The 20876-nt window shown below is 45.3% G+C and overlaps 1 protein-coding gene and 1 pseudogene across 2 annotated transcripts; both read right to left on the bottom strand.

Moving 5' to 3' along the window:
* Positions 1-515: 515 nt before the first annotated feature.
* LOC112116175 lies at positions 516-1433 on the bottom strand (annotated as a pseudogene).
* A 12472-nt stretch (positions 1434-13905) lies between these two features.
* LOC112116174 (olfactory receptor 6M1-like) lies at positions 13906-18514 on the bottom strand. 2 transcript variants are annotated; one of them, XM_026659231.1, is made up of 2 exons: positions 18498-18514; positions 13906-14845 (listed from the first exon to the last, which is right to left on the bottom strand). In XM_026659231.1, exons 1-2 carry the CDS (start codon positions 18512-18514, stop codon positions 13906-13908), a joined length of 957 nt encoding a protein of 318 aa, XP_026515016.1. The 2 variants fall into 2 exon arrangements, with proteins under 2 accessions (XP_026515016.1, XP_026515017.1); XM_026659232.1 differs by lacking the exon at positions 18498-18514 and having other exon boundaries at positions 13906-14856.
* Positions 18515-20876: the final 2362 nt, after the last annotated feature.

Raw genomic sequence — 20876 nt, forward strand, 5'->3', positions numbered from 1 at the left:
AGATAGATAGATAGATAGATAGATAGATAGATAGATAGATAGATAGATAGGAGTGTGAGCACTCTGAATTGCTTTGTTTTTTGACAATTCCCCTCACAAAAGTCATTATATAGGGCATTAAAAATCTAATTGCATGTGCTCTTTAGTAGATCAATAAATTAATGAAGAGCTAAAATTTCTAATGCTCTGTGAATATCTGGTACCTTCGATTTATCCTGGATGCACTCTAGATACTTCTTCTTGTGTCAAATTAATGCCCTCCGATTAAATACCAGCTCATGCGGGTACGATTGTCAATGTCTCTGCTGTCTCTTCTGGTGTCAACTGCTTCTATGACGTGGGTTTATACTAGCACAGCTACACTAATGTAGCTCTGCCAGCATAGTCTCTGTATTGTAGACACAGCCTCAGTCTGAATTCTTCCAAGCCTGTTTGTATTTGCTACTCATGGCAATAACTGAACTATTTATTAATTAACATTTCCTCTTAGCAGTGAGGAACATCAGGGTTTGATTTCACCTCGGCCAGGGACAGAAGTTTCTTGCTAATGTCTTCTTCAAGGCTCCCTTCACTTCTTTGTTCCTCAGGGTATATATTATAGGGTTTAACATAGGTGTCACGACAGTGTACATCAGGGAAATCATCTTATTGGTGTCTGGAGAATAGCTGGACCTGGATTGCAAGTAGGTGAAAAGGGCTGTTCCAAAAAATAATGTCACCACCATCAGATGTGTAGAGCAGGTGGAGAAGGCTTTGTGATGGCTCTCAGCCGAGGGCATCATTAGGATGGTGGAGATGATACAGACGTAGGAGACCAGAATCAGCAGGAACGGCCCCATGATAAACAGCATGGACACCCCAAACAGCGCCATCTCATTCATGGAGGTGTCTGCACAGGCCAGCTTCACCACGGGCAGGATGTCACAAAAGAAGTGGTGAATTTGTTGAGGGCCACAGAAGGGCAAAGTGAAGATCCAAGTGGTTTGTGCTGCTTCCACCAGGAAACCAGTGACCCAAGAGGCAGCATCCAGGCAGATACAGACCTTGCTGCTCATGATCAGCGTGTATTGCAAGGGATGGCATATGCCAACATAAGCCATGGTCGCCAGGAGGCAGCATTCTGTGTGGCCCAGGATGGTGAAAACATACATCTGGGATGCACAACCCACGATGGAGATGCTTTTGTGCTCTACAAGGAGGTGCACCAACATTTGTTGGGCCACGCTGGTTGTGTAACACATTTCCAAGAAGGACAAGTTCACCAGGAAGAAATACATGGGGGTGTGGAGGGAGGGACTGAGTTTTATTAGTAGAATAATGACTATGTTCCCAATGATGGAGAGGAGGTAGATCAATAGAAATACCAGAAACAGAAGAACCTACAGCTCTTGGAGGTGCAAGAAAGCCACTAGTGAGAACGGTTTGGCTTTCATTCAGTTTTTCTTTTTATACGGCATCTGTCGGGAAATTATGGACAAGAGGAAGAAAGAAGTAGCAACAGATTTAGAAGAAGTAGAAGAAGAACCTGTGGAAAATGCATGAAAGTGAACAATAAGCACCAAAAATCAGATGAAAGTTGGACAGTGAATCGGTTTCTCCTGCTCGTCTTTTTTGTTTAGTTTCTATGGCTGTAAAATATTTATCATGAACAAATGACAGATGCAGAAGAAAATAACTCATCATTGATTGATTCTGTGCAATTTCAGTAGCCCGTGCCATGTGACCACTGCACTCAATATGTATTCTACAGCAAGGTCCAGACTAGAATATCCCAGTCCCTGGACCATTCATACCAATTAGTTGCTTTTTCACCTTCCTTCTGTGTGTACTGTATCTAAGATATCTAGAAGGCTAATGGCATTTTGGGCTGTATAAGTAGGGGCATTGCCAGCAGATCGAGGGACGTGATCGTTCCCCTTTATGCGACATTGGTGAGGCTTCATCTGGAGTACTCTGTCCAGTTTTGGGCCCCACACTACAAGAAGGATGTGGAAATATTGGAAAGAGTCCAGTGGAGGGCAACAAAAATGATTAGGAGTCTGGAGCACATGACTGATGAGGAGAGGCTGAGGGAACTGGGATTGTTTAGTCTCCAGAAGAGAAGAATGAGGGGGGATTTGACAGCTGCTTTCAACTACCTGAGGGGGGGTTCCAAAGAGGATGGAGCTCGGCTGTTCTCAGTGGTGTCAGATGACAGAACAAGGATCAATGGTCTCAAGTTGCAGTGGGGGAGGTCTAGGTTGGATATTAGGAAACACTATTTCACTAGGAGGGTGGTGAAGCACTGGAATGCTTTACCTAGGGAGGTGGTGGAATCTCCTTCCTTGGAGGTTTTTAAGGCCCGGCTTGACAAAGCCCTGGCTGGGATGATTTAGTTGGGAATTGGTCCTGCTTTGAGCAGGGGGTTGGACTAGATGACCTCCTGAGGTCCCTTCCAACCCTGATATTCTATGATTCTAAGATGGATGATTCCTGTGTATTTATTGGTTATATACAATGTGCAAAGTAGGTTGTTTGATCTTGTAATTGAGAGAGAGGTAGTTGCTAATTATATTTCCTTACTTATTGTAGCGGGGTGGTCACCCGCTCCTGCCCTGAAGGGCTGGAAATCAGCCCTGAAAGAGGGCTGCAGTGGTAAAAGCAGCCCTGCAGAGGGCTGGAGCTCTAAAAGCTGGGCTGATTGGGGAAGCGGCTGCAGCTGGGCCTCACCCCAGTCAGGCCACAGCTGGTCTGTATGAAAAGGCTGTGAGCCAGAGCCTGAGGAGTCTCTCTCCAGGCTGGGAGAGAGCAGGGCCTGGCTGCCTGCAGAAAGGGTACTGGGAGTGAAGCAGGGCTGGGGAAAGGCCAGAGGAGCAGGGGAGCTCCAAGCTGGCAACTCCCCAGGCTGCAGGGCCTGGTCCTAGGTCCACAGAGGTACTGGGTGGTAGAGGAAGGCAGCTGGTCCAGACCCCCCTTGCCTATGATGAGTGGTTTTTACACTGCAGTCTGCCCCAGTGAGCGGGGGCTAGACGGTGATCGGCAGTAGCTCACGACTGAGGCAAGGTGGGGATTAGAGGGTTGGGGGGTTCCCAGAGAGGGGAGACCCATGGGCACTGGTGGGGGTATTGCCAGGGGGCAGCCCCCTGGGTAAAGGGGTCCGGGAGGGACACGGGGGCCAGCTACAAGTAGGACACCGGCCTGCAGAGGGCGCCCAGGCTGGAAAAGAGCTAATTCCCTGAGATGACCAACAGGAAGTGCCGCAGCCATGAGTCATGCACCTTTACACTTATAAAATCAATACATCCTACCGCAGGTACAGGGTGTACTCGGGTTATGTGGATGCTGCTGTAACCCATGGTAGGAGAGTGTATATTCTCTTCATCCTTCTCTAGTGGCTAGTTCACATAAAAGCTTTATGAGTCTGCTGCTGCTCCTACCTTAACACTACAGGCTGTGGTTTTTCAAAGTATCCTAAGAGAGTGAAACCACCAAATCCCACTGAATTTCCCAGCCTTAGCTTGAGCATTAGGGGCCCATGCTTTGAGCTCTGCCCATGTGGTTCAGGTAGTAGATCATAAAACCCAAGGCTTCCAAGGGAGGTTGTGTAATCCCTGTCATTGGAGGAAGCAGGCTAGACAAACACCAATCAGGGATGATCTAGGTTTACTTGGTCCTGCCTCAATGTGGGAGGCTGGACTTGATTACCTCTCTCTTGCAAGCCTATATTTCTATGATTCAATGAAAATCATTGACAGAGGAACTGTCTTTTATCCTGGATCAGTGCAATGCCTAGGACAGAGCCCTCGTCTTGGTGGGAGATTCAAAGCACTACCGTGATTCGAGCGGAGGAAAATTTCCAAAGGTACCGTGGGAAGTTAGTCCTCCAACTCCAGTCAATGTTCAAGGAGAGTTGGGCAACTAATTCATTTGTATCTTTCAAAATTTTCCCATCTTGGGCCATTAGCTGGTGTAACTCAATGTTATTGCACTGAGGTCAATGGAACTACTGCAATTTACACCAGTTAAGGATCTTTCCCAATAGCTCAGGCCTGTAATTCCACCTGTATTGGTTCCTTTATGTTATTTCTCTTTCTTAACTGGAGTTCAGAGCAATTTTCTAGGTACTATATATTTCACTTCTGTGTAACATATGTCGATACAGCCAGATTTCCAAAGGTAGTTTGGCCCCTAAAGATACAGATAGATCCCTAGTGGGATTTTTAAAAATCCCAAGCAGATAAAATGCGTAACTCTCATTTGATTTCAATGGGAGTTAGGTGTCTAATCTGTTTAGGTGTTTTTGACAATCTCACAGGGCACCTATCTGCATCTTTAGACCTTTGAAAATCTGGCCCACAGCGTATAAATATTTCTCTGCTATGAAAGAGATGAGTAAAAATGGAAGTTAGACTTAATGGGTCAGATCCTCAGCTGGTTGGGTCAGATGTTCAGCTTCTGTAAATTGGTATAGTGAAGTTAGGGGCACTAGGTTATTTTTACACCAGTTGAGGATCTGGTCCCAAGGTCTGACTCTTATTCTGGGCAGCATTCTACTCTTAGTGACACTAGAGTAATTCCAGAGTAAATCCTGTTTCTTAAGACATTTAAGGCCAGAATCTGATCTCAGTGTAAACTCATGGATTCAAAGAGTTTAATGTCAGAAGGGTACTGGTCTGATTTCCATTAAACCATAGGCCATTAAATATCACTCAGTTATCACTGTATTGAGTCTAATAACTTGGGTTTGACTACAGCATGTCTTCCATAAAGGAACCTGAAGAAATCAAGAAGTGGAGAATCTACCTCTTCCCTAGGTAGATTGTTCCAGTGGTTAAGAAACCTCTCTCAAAATTGTAACTAATTTCTAATTGTAATTTGTCTACCTTTGGTTTACAGCCATTGGTTCTTGTTGTACCTTTCCTTGCTAGATTAATGAGGCTTTAGTACCCTGTATTCCCCCCCCCCCCATAAAAGCACACACCATATCAACTCACTGCTCAACCATCTTTTTGATAAGCTAATTAGATCAAGCACTTTAAGTCTCTAATTGTCAGTCAGGCATGTTCTCCAGCCCTCACACATTTTTGTGGCTCCTTTCTGTCCCTCTCCAATTTTTCAGCAGCCTTTTAAAAATGTGGACATGAGAACTGGATTCAGTATTCAGAGAGCAGTATTCCAGAATCCGTCTTTCCAATGCCATACACAGAGGTAAAATCACCTTCCTGCTCCTACTCCCTGGCTTGTACTTCCAAAGTATGTATTAGCCCTTTTTGCCACATCACACTGGGAGCTCATGCTGAGTGGCTTGTCCACTATGACCCTGAATACTTTTCAGAGGTCCTGCTTTCCAGGATATAGTCCCCCATTCTGTAGATATGGCCTCCTAAATCTAGAGTAAATCTTTTGGGTCAGATCCTCATCTAGTTTAAGTCAACATAACTCTATTGACATAAATAAAGCTATGTTGATTTACATCGGATCTGATGCACTGACTTTCATGGAGCTACTGCAGGATTACTTCAGTTCAATTAAAAGAAGAATATGGCCAGTGATTCTTCATTACTTTCTGCCTTGCATTGTCATGTACATCTTTGCAAAGTGAACATAAAATGTTTCCAGTGGCTGAAATGAGGGTAGAATTCTCACTTGGTGTTTTCCACCCACTTTGCACAGATGTCAATGAGCACATGAGATGCAAGGAAAGGAGAAACAGGTCAGCAAAGCAAATTCCAGTGAACCTGCTGTGTGTGGAAGCTAGAAATGCTTAACCTACCTTCAAATAGGAACAAGGAAGCCTCCCTCTTCTCTTTTCGAAGGACTACCGTGTTGACAGAACGCTGAGTATATCTATGCTTTTGAGTAACCCTTGGGACTAGCTCCCTAAAGAATCACAGATTCTTTGTCTGAAGACTGTGTAGAGACAAGAAAATAAACAGTGAACCAGATCCAAAGCTGGTGTAAAACACCAAAACTCCATTAACGTTAATGAACCAGATTCTTAACTGGTGTAAATCAGATTCAATAAAACCAGATCCCATAAGCTGTAGCTCCATTGGAGTCAATGGGGCCAGAACTCCAGCTAGGGTAAATTAGTGTCACATCATTAGAGTCAATGGGCCAGCTTCCTAGCTAGTGAAAATCTGTGGTAGCCTCAATGAAATCTCTGACATTCACCAGCTATGAAACACTGTTAGACATTGATTCTGTAACATTTCCTCCTAGGGGTAATCTTTAATCATGTTACTAGCTTGACATCTGTATGGCTGTTCAGTACAATGGCATCTCTTTCTGTCACTGGCAGAGAGGGACAATGGAGTAGGCAGAAAGTTCCAGAATGAAGGGACCAATACAATTAATGGGAGGCAATTTGCATCATGATAGGTTAGTTACAAATATCTGATAACAAAATGAACTTTATTTAGTAAAGTATTTTTCATACATAGCTGGGTTCAGTCTTGTCTGGCTGAGACCTCTCAACCAGGCCCATGGGATTCCATAGGAAATGGTCTGGCAGAGCAGTTCTCTGATTGGTATATTATAGGGCAAAATGCTTTACAGCGTTAAACATGGGTTATGCAATTCACTGATTAATAACAGCATTCATAGATTTTAAGGCCAGAAGAGACTAGTCTGACCCCTTGCATATCACAGGGCACAAAATTTCCCCAAGTTACTCCTATATTGAGCCCATTCATTTGGGTTTGACTGAACACATCCATTCTGGAGCTGAAGACTTCAGGAAATGGAGATCCACCACTTCCCTTGGGAGTTTGTTCCAGCCGTTAACCACCCCCACAGAGAAATGTGGGCCTTATTTCTAATTTGAATTTGTTTGGCTTTAACTTCCAGCCATTGGTTCTTGTTACTCCTTTCTCTGCTGGATTAAACAACCCTTAAATACTCAGTAGCCTCTCCCCATGAAGGTACACATGCACTTCGATCAAGTAACTTCTGGATCTTCGTTTTAGAAAGTGAAAGAGATTGAGGTCTTTAATTCTCTTACTTTCTTCTTTTCCAGCCCTCAAATCATTTCGGTGACTGGAACTCCCCCTGTACACTGAGTTAACTAGGCAATGAGATATGGGAAAAGAGTATCAGAGGACAGGAACTGGAGAAAAGGAGAGATTGGGGAGCGGGGGGAGTAGGCCACTGCTGGATGAACGGACGGAGGGTGTATGAATCCAGAGTCACAGTTCTGTAAGGTGGGGGTTACAGAGGAAGGAGTGGGGGTGAGGAGGAGGAAGGAATTGGGGAGTGGGATGGGGGAACACTGACTGGGATGGGGTGAAGGCTGGTAGGGAAGAAGGCTCTTACATGGACAGTAGCCAGATTGGGTGATGGCACAGAAAGGAAGCTGGTGTAAAATATCTTGGTGAGAAAGTTGGGAAGGTAGATAGGTAGATCCTCAGTTGATGTAAACTGACATGATTTCATTGAAATAATTTACATCAGGAGAGAATCTGGCCCGGAGAGAAACCAAGTCTGTCATGGTCAAAGGGGCCTAAGGGAATTAGGCACCAAGGGCTAGCATCACAAAAGGATTTAGGCACCTCACTGCCACGAGAGGTGCCTAAATCCCATAAGCAGGCCCCACTGGGATTCATAAAGTCCCCACTCAGCTACCCTTGAAATCTGTAGGATCCTAAACTCACCCAGCATCTGAATTTTTGCAGTGAAAGTTCCCTCAGCCCTATGTTTCTGCCTCTGGGCATGTGCACTGCAGCCCCTCGCCAGGAATCCAGCCTCCCGAGCCCCAGAGTGACAGGGTAATATAGGGGTTCCTCTACCTTACTCACCTGTGAGGCCTGATCCTGTAAGCATGCTCTGAGCTTGCCTGCCGGATCAGGCTCCTCTGGGGAATCCCAGTGATTTTCTAGGCACCTAGAAGTTAGTTGAGGTGATTCTCAGCATCCCCATGCCTAGGTCCCACATGGCAAAGTTTCTGGTTTTCCAATGCTGGAAGTAGTTTACAAATGAGACCAAGGTGCCCCTCAATAACAGCACACATTCCCTAGGAGTAGAGTTTTAAAGTGAAATATTTCCATTTAGTAATTCAAACCTTGTGATGCAACCAGATAGGTAGACTTGTACGTTTATTTAAAAGCAGGAAAATTTGCTTAAGATGACTGGAAAGTCATCTCATTCCTTCCCTTTTTGAAGGACTAGTTTTGTTTTGCATAAAATATCAGGGTTGGAAAGGACCTCAGGAGGTCATCTAGTCCAACCCCCTGCTCAAAGCAGGACCAATCCCCAACTATTTTTTTGCCCCAGATCCCTAAAAGGCCCATTCAAGGATTGAACTCAACGCTGGGTTTAGCAGGCCAATGCTCAAACCACTGAGCTATCCCTCCCCCCTGATCTAGCCCTCCTCCCTTTGTGAAGCTAACCCCTACTTCTTATGGCTGGTGGCAGGCAGACCGTTTGGGAGCCTGCCGCTGCCCAGGTGGCCCCATGGAGAAGCAGGGTGCAGAATTAGCCCTTCCTGTGTCAGCACACCAGGATCTGGGAGCTTAACTTCCCTGAGAGTTTGAACGTTTTCACTAATATCAACCTAAATCTCCCTTGCTGCAGATCCAGCCCATTGGTTTTTGTCCTGCCTTCAGTGGACATGGAGAACCATGGATCTCTGTCCTCTTTAGAACAGACCTTAGCATATTTGCAAACTGTTCTCAGGTCTCCCCTCAGTTTTCTTTTCTCAACATTAAACATGCCTAGTTGTTTTATCTTTTCCTCACAGGTCAGGCTTTCTAAACCTTTGCTTATTTTTGCTGCACTCCTCCCCCTTAGGTGTGGCACCCAGAACAGGACACAGGACTCCAGCTGAGGCCTCGCCAGTGCTGAGTACAGCAAGAAAATTCCCTCCCGTGTATTGTGTACAACACTCCTGTTAATACACCCCAGAATAATATTAGCCTTTTTCGTAACTGCCAGGACTGTGTCATATGTTCATAATTGTATTACGTCCCCCTCTGTGAGCTAGAAGAGAATAAGGGACCTGCTGGTAGCTAAAGGAGACCTGCTTTTGCTCAACTAATAGAGCCCAGGAATTCCAGGCTGGAATTTTTAAGAGACTGAAGAACCATGATTATAGTCCTGAGGAAATTTGAAGACCTTTGAAAATCTCCCACTTGAAAAGAAAGAACCATGGTTATAGTCCTCCTCTTTCCTGAGACAGCCAGTTTCCAGAGCCCTCACTTAGAGCTGAGTGAATCATTACATGTCCAAATGTAAAAATCTTGGGGAAAGTTCTATTGTCCTTTTCTATTTCTGCATATATGTGCATATATGGTCTACATATATATAACCCATCCCAGGTGTTAGCTGTTAATAAAGTTTGTCTCTACATTTGTTTTGTCTTTTCATTTGTTTTACCCTATGTTTTAGTGGTGATTAATTGAAAATATCAGTAGCAATGCAGGCTTGAACTTTCTAAGGGATGCGGGCACCTAAATCCCATTGACAATAAATAGGAATTGGGGGCTGGACTCACAGAGAAACTAACTTTTAGGCACCTAGAAAATCACTGGGATTCACAAAGCCTGAGTGAGGGTCCATGGGGCCAGATGCGCTGCATCTGAGGGTGCTAAAGTAGTTGGCGGATGTGATTGCAGAGCCATTGACCGTTATCTTTAAAAACGCATGGCCAGGACCGCCCAGAGGATTCAGGGGACCTGGGGTCTTTGGCGGCGGGGGTCCTTCCGCTCTGGATCTTCAGGGGACTTCGGCGGTGGGCCCCGGAGCGAGTGAAGGACCGGCCACCGAACTGCTGCCGAAGACCCGGAGCGGAAGAAGTCCTCGCTGCCGAATTGCCACTGAAGACCCAGAGCGGAAGAAGCTCCAGGTCTTCGGCAGCAGGTCCTTCACTCGCTCTGGGTGTGTTCAGTGGCACTGAAGGACCTGCCGCCGAAGACCTGCCGAAAACTCTCATGGGAGCCCCTGAAAACTCTCGTGGGGGCCCCTGCGGGGCCCAGGGCAAATTGCCCCACTTGCCCCCCCCAGGCAGCCCTGCTCATGGCAATCGGGGGAGGTACCGGATGACTGGAAAAAGTCTAATGTAGTGCCCATCTTTAAAAAAAGGAAGAAGGAGGATCTGGGGAACTACAGGCCAGTCAGCCTCACCTCAGTCCCTGGAAATATCATGGAGCAGGTCCTCAAGGAATCAATTTTGAAGCACTTTGAGGAGAGGAAAGTGATCAGAAGCAATCAGCATGGATTCACCAAGGGTAAGTCATGCCTGACTAACCTAATTGCCTTCTATGATGAGATAATTGGCTCTGTTGATGAGAGGAAAGCAGTGGACATGTTATTCCTTGACTTTAGCAAATCTTTTGATACCGTCTCCCACAGTATTTTTGCCAGCAAGTTAAAGAAGTATGGGCTGGATGAATGGACTATAAGGTAGATAGAAAGCTGGCTAGATCATCGGGCTCAACAGGTAGTGAACAATGGCTACAACGCAAATTGGCAACATCACATGTCAAAATATACAAGGTCAATATCCTTAAATCAAACTCTAATCAGTGCTCAGGTAGCATTTTGCTTACTTTGCCTGTCAGTCAATTTTGATTATCGATGGAAACATTTTTTTTGTCGTATTTTGTGTTTGGTGAAATCGCCGGTTAGCGATATTTATCAATAAAAATCTATTCCTTCCCAGCTTAGATCTGAGGGAAATCCTCACAGCACTCTACACTGTCTTCTGTGGATTTAGGCGTGTTCAGAGCCCATCTACCAGATCAGGTTCCACAGGAGAAAGAAGTGCAGTCATGTCTATGTTTGCGTGGTTTGAGGATCCGGCTGGGGCTTAGATTTGAGACAGGCAACCAAACACCTTGAGTGAGGCTGCGGTGTACATGTATCATGGTAGAAACATAGGCACTCAAGGGACTTTTGCAGCAAAACTTTCGGCATCAAGTGAATTAAGGCACTTATAGAGCTCGGTAACAGCTAAGTGGGAGCTTTGAGGACCTCAGTGGTGCCTAAATTTTCAATTTAGGTGTCTAAAATAGTAGTGTTATTTTAATTTCGATGGAATACATGGACCCAATCAGTGTCCAATATCAAACAGTGTTAAACAAGGTTCAGGGTTTCGTATGCACATGCCTCAGCCTGCTTAGTTCCTACGGCAAACACACCATTAAAAATCCTTTAAACCTTTTATTAAAGACAAAGAAAAGAAGAAAGAGCAGTTACAGCATCTGATATGTACGTTATTAAACATGTTTTTTGTTTCAGCCACATCTCTTGTTCCCTGTCATAGAATCATAGAATATCAGGGTTGGAAGGGACCTCAGGAGGTCATCTAGTCCAACCCCCTGCTCAAAGCAGGACCTAATCCTCAACTAGATCATCCCAGCCAGGGCTTTGTCAACCCTGACCTTAAAAACCTCTAAGGAAGGCGATTCCACCACCTCCCTAGGTAACCCATTCCAGTGTTTCACCGCCCTCTTAGTGAAAAAGTTTTTCCTAATATCCAACCTAAACCTCCCCCACTGCAACTTGAGACCATTACTCCTTGTTCTATCATCTGCTACCACTGAGAACAGTCTAGATCCATCTAGATCCATCCTCTTTGGAACCCCCTTTCAGGTAGTTGAAAGCAGCTACCAAATCCCCCCTCATTCTTCTCCTCTGCAGACTAAATAATCCCAGTTCCCTCAGTCTCTCCTCATAAGTCATGTGCTCCAGACCCCTAATCATTTTTGTTGCCCTCCGCTGGACTCTTTCCAATTTTTCCACATCCTTCTTGTAATGTGGAGCCCAAAACTGGACACAATACTTCATATGAGGCCTCACCAATGCCGAATAGAGGGGAACGATCACGTCCCTCGATCTCCTGGCAATGCCCCTACTTATACAGCCCAAAATGCCGTTAGCCTTCTTGGCAACAAGGGCACACTGTTGACTCATATCCAGCTTCTCGTCCACCATAACCCTTAGGTCCTTTTCTGCAGAACTGCTGCCTAGCCACTCGGTCCCTAGTCTGTAGCAGTGCATGGGATTCTTCCTTACTAAGTGCAGGACTCTGCACTTGTCCTTGTTGAACCTCATCAGGTTTCTTTTGGCCCAATCCTCTAATTTGTCTAGGTCCCTCTGTATCCGATCCCTACCCTCTAGTGTATCTACCACGCCTCCTAGTTTAGTGTCATCTGCAAACTTGCTGAGGGTGCAATCCACGCTATCCTCCAGATCATTAATAAAGACATTGAACAAAACCGGCCCCAGGACTGACCCTTGGGGCACTCCGCTTGATACCGCCTGCCAACTAGACATGATCACTACTGGTTGAGCCCAACGATCTAGCCAGCTTTCTATCCACCTTATAGTCCATTCATCCAGCCCATACTTCTTTAACTTGCTGGCAAGAATACTGTGGGAGACCGTATCAAAAGCTTTACTTTGTAGTGCAGAAAACCCAGCTTCACAGATCTTCTCCATATCAGGCAGAGGGGAGAACTGTTGGGTTGTCTGTATCACCTGATGAGGTGTATTAGTTCAAACCTTTCTTTGAACCAAAAGCATTTTTTGTGGTTAACAGCCAGTGATAAAGCAGTAGATTGTGACTGATAGGTAGGAAAAAGTTAGGACTAGCTACCGTCTCCTGCCGCATAGGCAGGTCATGATCAATTTCTCCTATGATGTTCCAACTACCCCCTTACATGGTAACATATTTATACATATCCATATTACATATTCATGAAATTTCTACCAATTTGCATAAAGCATTTCACAGGTTCCAATTCATATCAAAAACATGCGTGATATTAGTCTTTTCATTGGTTAATTGTTATTAACCCATAGATGTTGACCACTTCATTTACTGATTACTTTTAGTCCATAGTTGTTTTTCTCTACTATACTTTCCTTAACTGTACTTTCTTGTTTATCTTAACTTCCCTGGTCTTGTGGTCACCAGTAAGGGTGGAGCCCCTCTTACAAACACACAGTTATTGGTTATATAGCAAGCAATGTACACATTTTATCTTGGATACATTTTGAAGATTTAACACAAATTCAGAAACTTCCCACCACGGAAAGGCTAAAAGGGAGCCCCCCTTCTCCCACAACTCCCATGACATTTTGTGGATCCTTTCCTTTAGTCAAAATGACTGAAATCAAAGCAAAATTTGTCGAGTTCGATTGAAATGAAATGTTTCACTTCAACGTTACCAAAACCTAGGTTCTCTTTCTGACTCACTGTACGACTTGGAGCAAATCGATTTACCTTTCTGCACCTCAGTTTACACATCTGTAGAGTGCTGATTATAGAGAGGGTCACATTCACACAAGGGATATACTGTGAGCAAATAAATGATGCATACATTGTATTTTCCTTTTTAAATGCAGAACATTTTATTTTATATATTCTGATTGGAATTTTTTTTTATATTTCCCTTCTAAAGGCAGATTCTTCTGCATTACTGACATGAAAGGAGTGATTTTAAAAAGAAAGAAAGAAAGAAAACTTTTATTTTTTTCATACTGGTATATTTTTTCATATCTCCCTCCTAAAACACCCACTTCTTCTCCACTGGTCACAGGAAACGATCAACATCTTCATCACGGTTTTTGTTCCTAGCTGAGATGCTGTAAGTCCCATATTGGTGGACCAGTGGAAATCTTATGCTGTGGGACACTTATAAATCACTTGTCAGTTTATAACCCAGCCATCAGCACTGCAAACACAAGGCGCAGCTAAATGACACAATGAGCAGCTTTGAAAAGAAAACATTGGCCTTCCTTTGTGACCCTGCCGGGTGCGTCTTGGGAAATGCTGAGCATCCTCAAGGACTGCAGTGGAGTTGTGGGTGCTCAGCCAATTCCGGGAGGTTGTCTGCACCTCAAACAATCATGCCCATTGTGAAGCAGATGTACTAGGGAATACCAAGCCTCAATACTTCTGCACTCTCTCCTTCTTAGCCCAGCTCAGATTGTGTGTTTGATGAGCCCCAGGCACTTGGCAATTGAGTCTCTCAATGCCTCCTTGACCTTCTGGTTCCTGAGGCTGAATATGAGTGGGTTGAGTATGGGGGTCACTGCAGTGGTCATCAGAGAGGCGACCTTGTTGAAGTTCATGGAGCTGGCTTGCGAGGGCCTGACGTAGATGAAGATGGAGGTGCCATAGCCGATGGTGACCACAGTGAAATGAGAGGCGCAGGTGGAGAAAGCTTTCTGCCTGCCCTTGGCAGATGGGATCCGGATGATGGTGCAGATAATATACATATAGGAGATGACTGTCAGCAGCAGGGAGCCTAGCAACACAGGCAGCGAGATGATGAAGTCAATGAATTCCACCAGCCGGGTGTCAGCACAGGCGAGGTGCAACAAGGGGGCGCTGTCACAGAAGAAATGGTTGATGATGTTGGGGCCACAGTAGGACAATCCAAGTTTGATCTCGGTAGGGACCAAGACAGAGAAGAATCCCCCCATCCATGACCCCACCACCAACCAGACGCAGACCTTTCCATTCATGATGGTGCTGTAGCTCAGTGGGTAACATATGGCCACATACCGATCATAGGACATCATGGCCAACAGGACATACTCCGAGATTCCCAGCAGGAAATAGAAGTAGGATTGAGCCAGGCACCCATAAAAGGAGATGGTCTTCCTCTCCGATAGGAAGTTCTCCAGCATTTTCGGGACCACAGTCATAGTCATGAGTATTTCAATGAGGGACAGGTTGCAGAGGAAGAAATACATGGGTGACTGCAGGCGGTAGTCAGTGCATATTAAGGTGATGATGATGGAGTTCCCAATCATTGCCACCACCAGGATGATGAAGAATAGCATGAAAAGGAAAATCTCCACCTCGCGGGGGCTAGGGAAACCTATCAGGATGAATTCAGTCACGCGTGTCCCGTTCCTTGCTTCCATACCTGCTATGATCCTTACCTAGACAGAGAACAATAAAATAATGAAACCAACATATTTTCAAGTGTTATTGAGAACTTTACTCAGAATTGCAGTGGGAAACATGAGGTTTAATAAATAGATAACTGTAAATAATAATGGAGAAGATGCAGGAGAGGATGGAGAAAAAAATGGTGAGGAAGAAGATGAAGATGACGAACAAGAACATAAAGAAGGAGAAGAGCCTCTAAAACAAGATTGAATCATTGGGATTGATATGTGAATCACTGGGTGAGGTTCTTTGGCCTATGTTATGCAGGAGGCCAGATTAGGTGATCCATAATGGTCCCATCTGGCTTTGAAATCTATGAATCTATCAAAAAGATGACAACAACAATGAAAATAGAGTAGCAGAAGTTAATGATGATGCAAAATAACTAAACCACAAAAGTGAAACAAGGCATACTTTTATTTTTATTTTCTCCCAAGCATATGATGATCTGATCTGAACATGTAGGCTTATATTTTCAAAGCAGACTAAAATTAATTGGAATTGGCCACCTAAATCTGCTATGTACTTTGACAATGTTAATTTATTTGTCCATCATCTTTAATAATATTTCAAGGTTTGCTCTTCCCTGCTTCACGCTTTGTGCCAACAGCATGCCCTATACCAGTGGTTTTCAAACTGTGGGTCACGACCCAGTACTGGGTTGCAGAATGTAAGGCACTGGGCCACGGCGGCTCTGGTCAGCATCACCGACTGGGCCGTTAAAAGTCCCGGCGGCAGTGCTGCATGGCTAAGGCTGGCTAGTCCCTACCTGTTCTGACACCGCACTGTGCCCCGGAAGCGGCCAGCAGCAGGTCCGGCTCCTGGGTGGGGGGGGCCATGGGCCTCCGCATGCTGCACTGCCCTGAGCACTGGCTTCGCACTCCCATTGGCCAGGAACTGGCCAGCAGCAGGTGATGGGGGGGTGATGCCTGTGGGCAAGAGCTGCTTGGAGCCGCTTGCACACCTCCGCTTAGGAGCCAGACCTGCTGCTGGCCGCTTCCAGGGTGCAGCGCAATCCACGGTTCCGGGACAGGCAGGAAGCCTGCCTCTGCACCCCCGCTGCGCCACTGACCGGGAGCCGCCTGAGGTAAGCCTGCGCCCCAATCCCCTGCCCCAGCCCTGAGCGCACCTATCCCCTGCCCCCAAACCCGGAGCCCATTCCTGCACCCCAAACCCCTCATCCCCAGCCCCACCCCAGAGCCTGTACCCCCAGCACAGAGCACTGACTCCCTGCTGCACCCCAACCCAATGCCCCAGCCCTGAGCCTCCCCCCCAAACCTGGAGCCCCCTCATTCCTGACCACATCCTGCAGCCCTCACTTCCACATCGCAACCCTCTGCCCCAGCCTTGAGCCCCTCCCACACCCCAAACTCCTTATCCCCAGCTCCATTGGGTCATGGGCATCAACAATTTTCTTAAACTGGGTCATCAGAAAAAAAGTTTGAAAACCATTGCCCTATACCATACCTACCCCTATACCTACCTACCCTGAAAAATTAATCAGTAAAAAACAACCACCGAAAAATGCATCCAAAGCAAAAGAACTATAAAAAGACCTGAAACAAACAAAACAAGCAAAGAGAAAAATAACCCTACCCTCAGCAGGTTTTTATACCCCCAAAATGGAGACTAGTCAGAACCTATTTCTATGGGCAAACTATTTTATGTCAAAGATGCTGAGATAAGTGTTGGGAAGCAAGATAAAGTGAGAAGAGAAGCAAAGAGAAGAGACATTTTTACACCTATACAAAAAGAATATAAAGTAGTTGCCAGAGATTACTACTGGATTTGGTACCATTTTACACCCAGTTTGCATTCATCATGCAACAATTCTTAACGCATGGTGTAAGGCATGGGAAAATCAGATCTATTGATGGCATTTATTGAATGACATATTTGTGTATTAGGCATTATTTTACACTACTTAATAAAACAGTGACCTAAATTGTGGTGTTAGTACAGAATCTGACAGGAGTGGCTTTTCTAGTCTCTTAAATGAGAAATGTGAAATGTCAATGTTTCTTAGATTTTTAAGATCTACAAGGCTTAGAAAGGGTTTTGCTCTATGTTTTATGAAGCATCATGTAGGTTTGTGGTGTGAAATAAAAGAAAATTAATAACACTGGGGCTCATATTTCTCTGTGGTGTAATTCCTCATCCAACAGGGCTGAATCCCCTCTCACTCAGCCTGGTGTGAATGAGGTCAATGGAAGTCAAGGAATAAAGGCAACTTTGCAGTCCTGCTGCCTTCCATGGGTCTATAAGTTAGAAGCTGGCCATGTAAATGAAAATTGCTTGGCAATGCAAGAGCCAGAATATGATCTGTCTCTCATCAGTGCCTTGACTCAGGAGGATGACCAGAATGAAAAGTCAGAGAAGCTTGGCACTGTCCCTTCAGTTAGCAGATCTGAGTCTGATAAGCACTGGGGCGGGGGGGGGGGGGTGATGCAAAGGAGGAAGTTGTTGGTTTAGCCAGGGAATGCAATGTGATTCCTAGTTAGGTATGACGATGCAACAGCCAGGTAAAATTCCTGGGTTTACAGCTCTCTTTACAAGGTGGGATTTCCTGGACAACATACCAGACTCGTGGTTCAATTCTCTGTGTATTGCACCTTGTGTTCTCATTTACAGCAGAGAAAAAGGTGTGCAAAATGCTACAAAAGCAGAATGTTAGCGGGAACCTGGGGTTTCTATTCCCGGCTTTGTCACAGGCCTGCTGTGTGGCCTTGTGACAGTTCCTTCCCCTCTCTGTACCTCTCTTTCTCCTCTTAACCTTTCTTTGTCATTTCTATCTTTAGGTGGGGACTGGCTTTCCCTATATGTCTGTGCAGTGCGTAGCACAGTGGGGTTCATTTTTGTTTGGCGTTTCCAGATAATAAAAATAATAATTATTGTTGTTGTTGTTGTACACCCAGATGGCACAAGAATAAATGGCAACACAAGTTACAAGGCAATGGAGAAGCAAGCTCTATACAAAAATGCCTTGATGTGACCCCATACGAATAACACCAGAAAGTCGTAAAATAGACAAGATACAACAGTCAGAAATACTCACTTCATCTCCCACACATCATCATCAAGGAGCTGTGTTTGGATCCATTGTCCTTTCTCAAAGGGGAAAGATCCCATCCAGCCTATATGGACTCCAGAATGCAGAGTTCTCTTCTTTCAGGACATCTTCAACAAACGACAGCTGCGCTCTTCCTGCCTATACCCAGACCACTGGCTTCCGTACAGGTTTTCCAAGCTTGGAAATTTGTGTGAGAGACAACTTCATTGTAGGAATTATAGAACCACTGAGAGCAGACTTGCTAATTTAACTGTTCACTACTGTACTGACAATAACCCAAGTCTTAATCTCAGCAGTATGTATTGGCAGGATGCACCAATTTGGCTACCAGTTGAGAACCTGCTAATAGCATAATCTGTGTCAGTATCCAGCCACCACTTCCCAACATGACAAGATCATGGGTTCCAGCAGTCAGATATTTGAAGCATCGGTGCTGCGCAAGAATAATTTATCTGCTGCTTGAAATTATCTCCCCTGGCAGCAAAGAAGCATGTGGGAAATAGCCAGTTCTTTTCTGGCTCACCATGTGTATTTTTAGCCAACTGATTACTATATTCCATAACATTGTCCTCTGGGGCCAGTTATAAACATTTCTCCTGGTGGAAGGAGAAGAAAAAGTTTCCAAAATACTACTACAAAAACTATCTAAGAACTGATATTTAGCAGTATTGATCATCCACAGCAGATTAGATAGATAGATAGATATCACATTTCTTCTAGACTCCAATACCAGCATGGGCAGGCTCCTTTCCCTAAATTCAACAGTTATGTCTCCCATCGTTATCATTCATCTTGGCTTGAGGAGTCATTTTGACTGGGATCAAACTGAGGTTCAGCCATTGACAACTAAGCCCTGATCCATATTACAAAGTTAGGTCAACATAATCCAAATTGCATCAATCTATTTGTGTGTGGGTCTACACTCTAATTTGTCTCTGGCTGAGATAAGCACCCCGTTACGGTGACACAGTGAAATCACCTCCCCAAACAGTGTTGAGTCTTCGTCAACCTACTGAGGTTGATGCAGTGCAAGTGTAGACACTCTATGACCCTAGAAGTTCTCCAACAGCTGTCCCACAATGCCCCATTCCCTGGTCATAATTGTGAACTCCACTGTCCAGGGGTCACAGAGATTGGAAGCCACACATCAGTGGAAAACACCCAGCATATTTTTGAAATGCCTTTTCCTGATCACCCAGCTTGGCAAGCACACCTAGGAGCTTTTCCATGTTGTGTATATACCTCTGTGAAATCAGCAATGAAAAATAGGCACCAGTTCTAATGGACTGAGCATTGGGCTGGGACCCACACATCTGACGTCTGCTGGGCTCTCAAGGACATGTTTTAGCTAAATCACAAATTCAGCCTTCTGTCTGTCTACTCATATGGTCCTCAGCACCATATGAGCCCCTTCTAATTGTGAATGGATGGTACCCTCACAACACCCCTGTGAAAAAGGGAATTATTACTCTAATCTTACAATGGAAAACTGAGCAATAAAGAGATTAAGTGACTTCCCCAGGCTACACAGGCTGTCTAAGGAGGCCCAAAGAATTGAATCCAGGTCTCATGAATACAGGGCCAGTGCGCTATCCAGTCGATGATGGCAAGCCCTGGAGTCTGTGAGCCTAACACTCCTCTCTCTTGCAACAGTATAACTCCAATGGAGTTACACCTGATTTACATTAGGGCTGGAGCTCAGACGCTGAGACTGACGGGTTCCAGATTCCAAGCTGTGGCCTTAATGAGAGCACCTACACTGCTATTTTTAGTGTGAGCCCGCACACCCACATCAGTAGACCCAGGCTCTGAGACTCCCTGCCGTGAGGATTCTCTGCAGTGTAGACATACCCTGAGTGTCTAGACTCCAGGAGCTTATTCCCAGGGTTGGCACTGACAACTGGGTTCTGTAACCTGCAACGTCACCAGTTTTATAGATGCCACCTGTTTGTGGATTAGGGCAAAATGGTTTAGCCTGTCACAACTGGAGGGAGGGTGAGCACTAGTTTAACTCTGCCTTCCTACTGGGACTTTGCTTTCCCTGGCTGTCCAGTATGTGGATGTGACCCTGAAAGGACAGGCACTCCCTCAGCTCCCCGTGGCTTCAATTGTGAGACAGGGACCCTTTGTGTCATAGAGCCCATACTGCAGATATTTAATGGGGAGTCTACTTTAGTTCAAGTGAGCACTCGCAACACTCGGAGTTGAGGGCCAGACACTCGACTGAAGTAAATCAGCTGAGAAACTGTCCCTTTGTATATTGTGCTATTTTAAGCTGCAAAGTTCCTTCAGTAATTGATACATGGGGGTTGAACTCGGCAACACCATCTCAGTTGGATGGCAACACCCTGCAGATGGAATACCAGAAGATAGTGTGGACTTCAGGACTGTCCCACAACAAAGGAAGATGAGTATAATAGATCCAAAAGCCTGAAGGAACCATCTAATCTGACCTCCTGACTAGTGACGGCTATCGAATGTTACCCACGTATGCCTATATTGAGTCCAATACACATATATTCCAGACAGGCATCCCATCTGGGTGTAACATCAGAAGTTGGAGAATGCACCACTTCCCTTGAGAGTTGGTTCCATCCAGGGGTTAATCACCCTCCCTGTTAGACGTGTGGCACTTATTTCTAATTTGAAGTGGTCTGGTTTTAACTTCCAGCCACTGGTTCTTGTTATGACTTAAAGGGCTGTCCGTCCCCTTGGCTTGGCCTAGAGACACAGGAAACAGATAGCCAGAGTTGCAAAGGGGGCACCAGGGTAGAGAAGCAATAGGTGTGGTCCTGGATTAGCTCTGTAATCACCACAAGATTACACTTCTCTCTGGAATAGGGGATGAAGGGTTATGGAGGATCGCTCATAGTTCCCAGCCCATTCACTGGCTGGTGTTCTCCTGACCCTGCTTCTCCTACT

The sequence above is a fragment of the Terrapene carolina genome, unplaced genomic scaffold (assembly GCF_002925995.2).
Source record: "Terrapene carolina triunguis isolate 2854851 unplaced genomic scaffold, T_m_triunguis-2.0 Scaffold612, whole genome shotgun sequence".
In the NCBI taxonomy this organism is placed as follows: domain Eukaryota; kingdom Metazoa; phylum Chordata; order Testudines; family Emydidae; genus Terrapene; species Terrapene triunguis.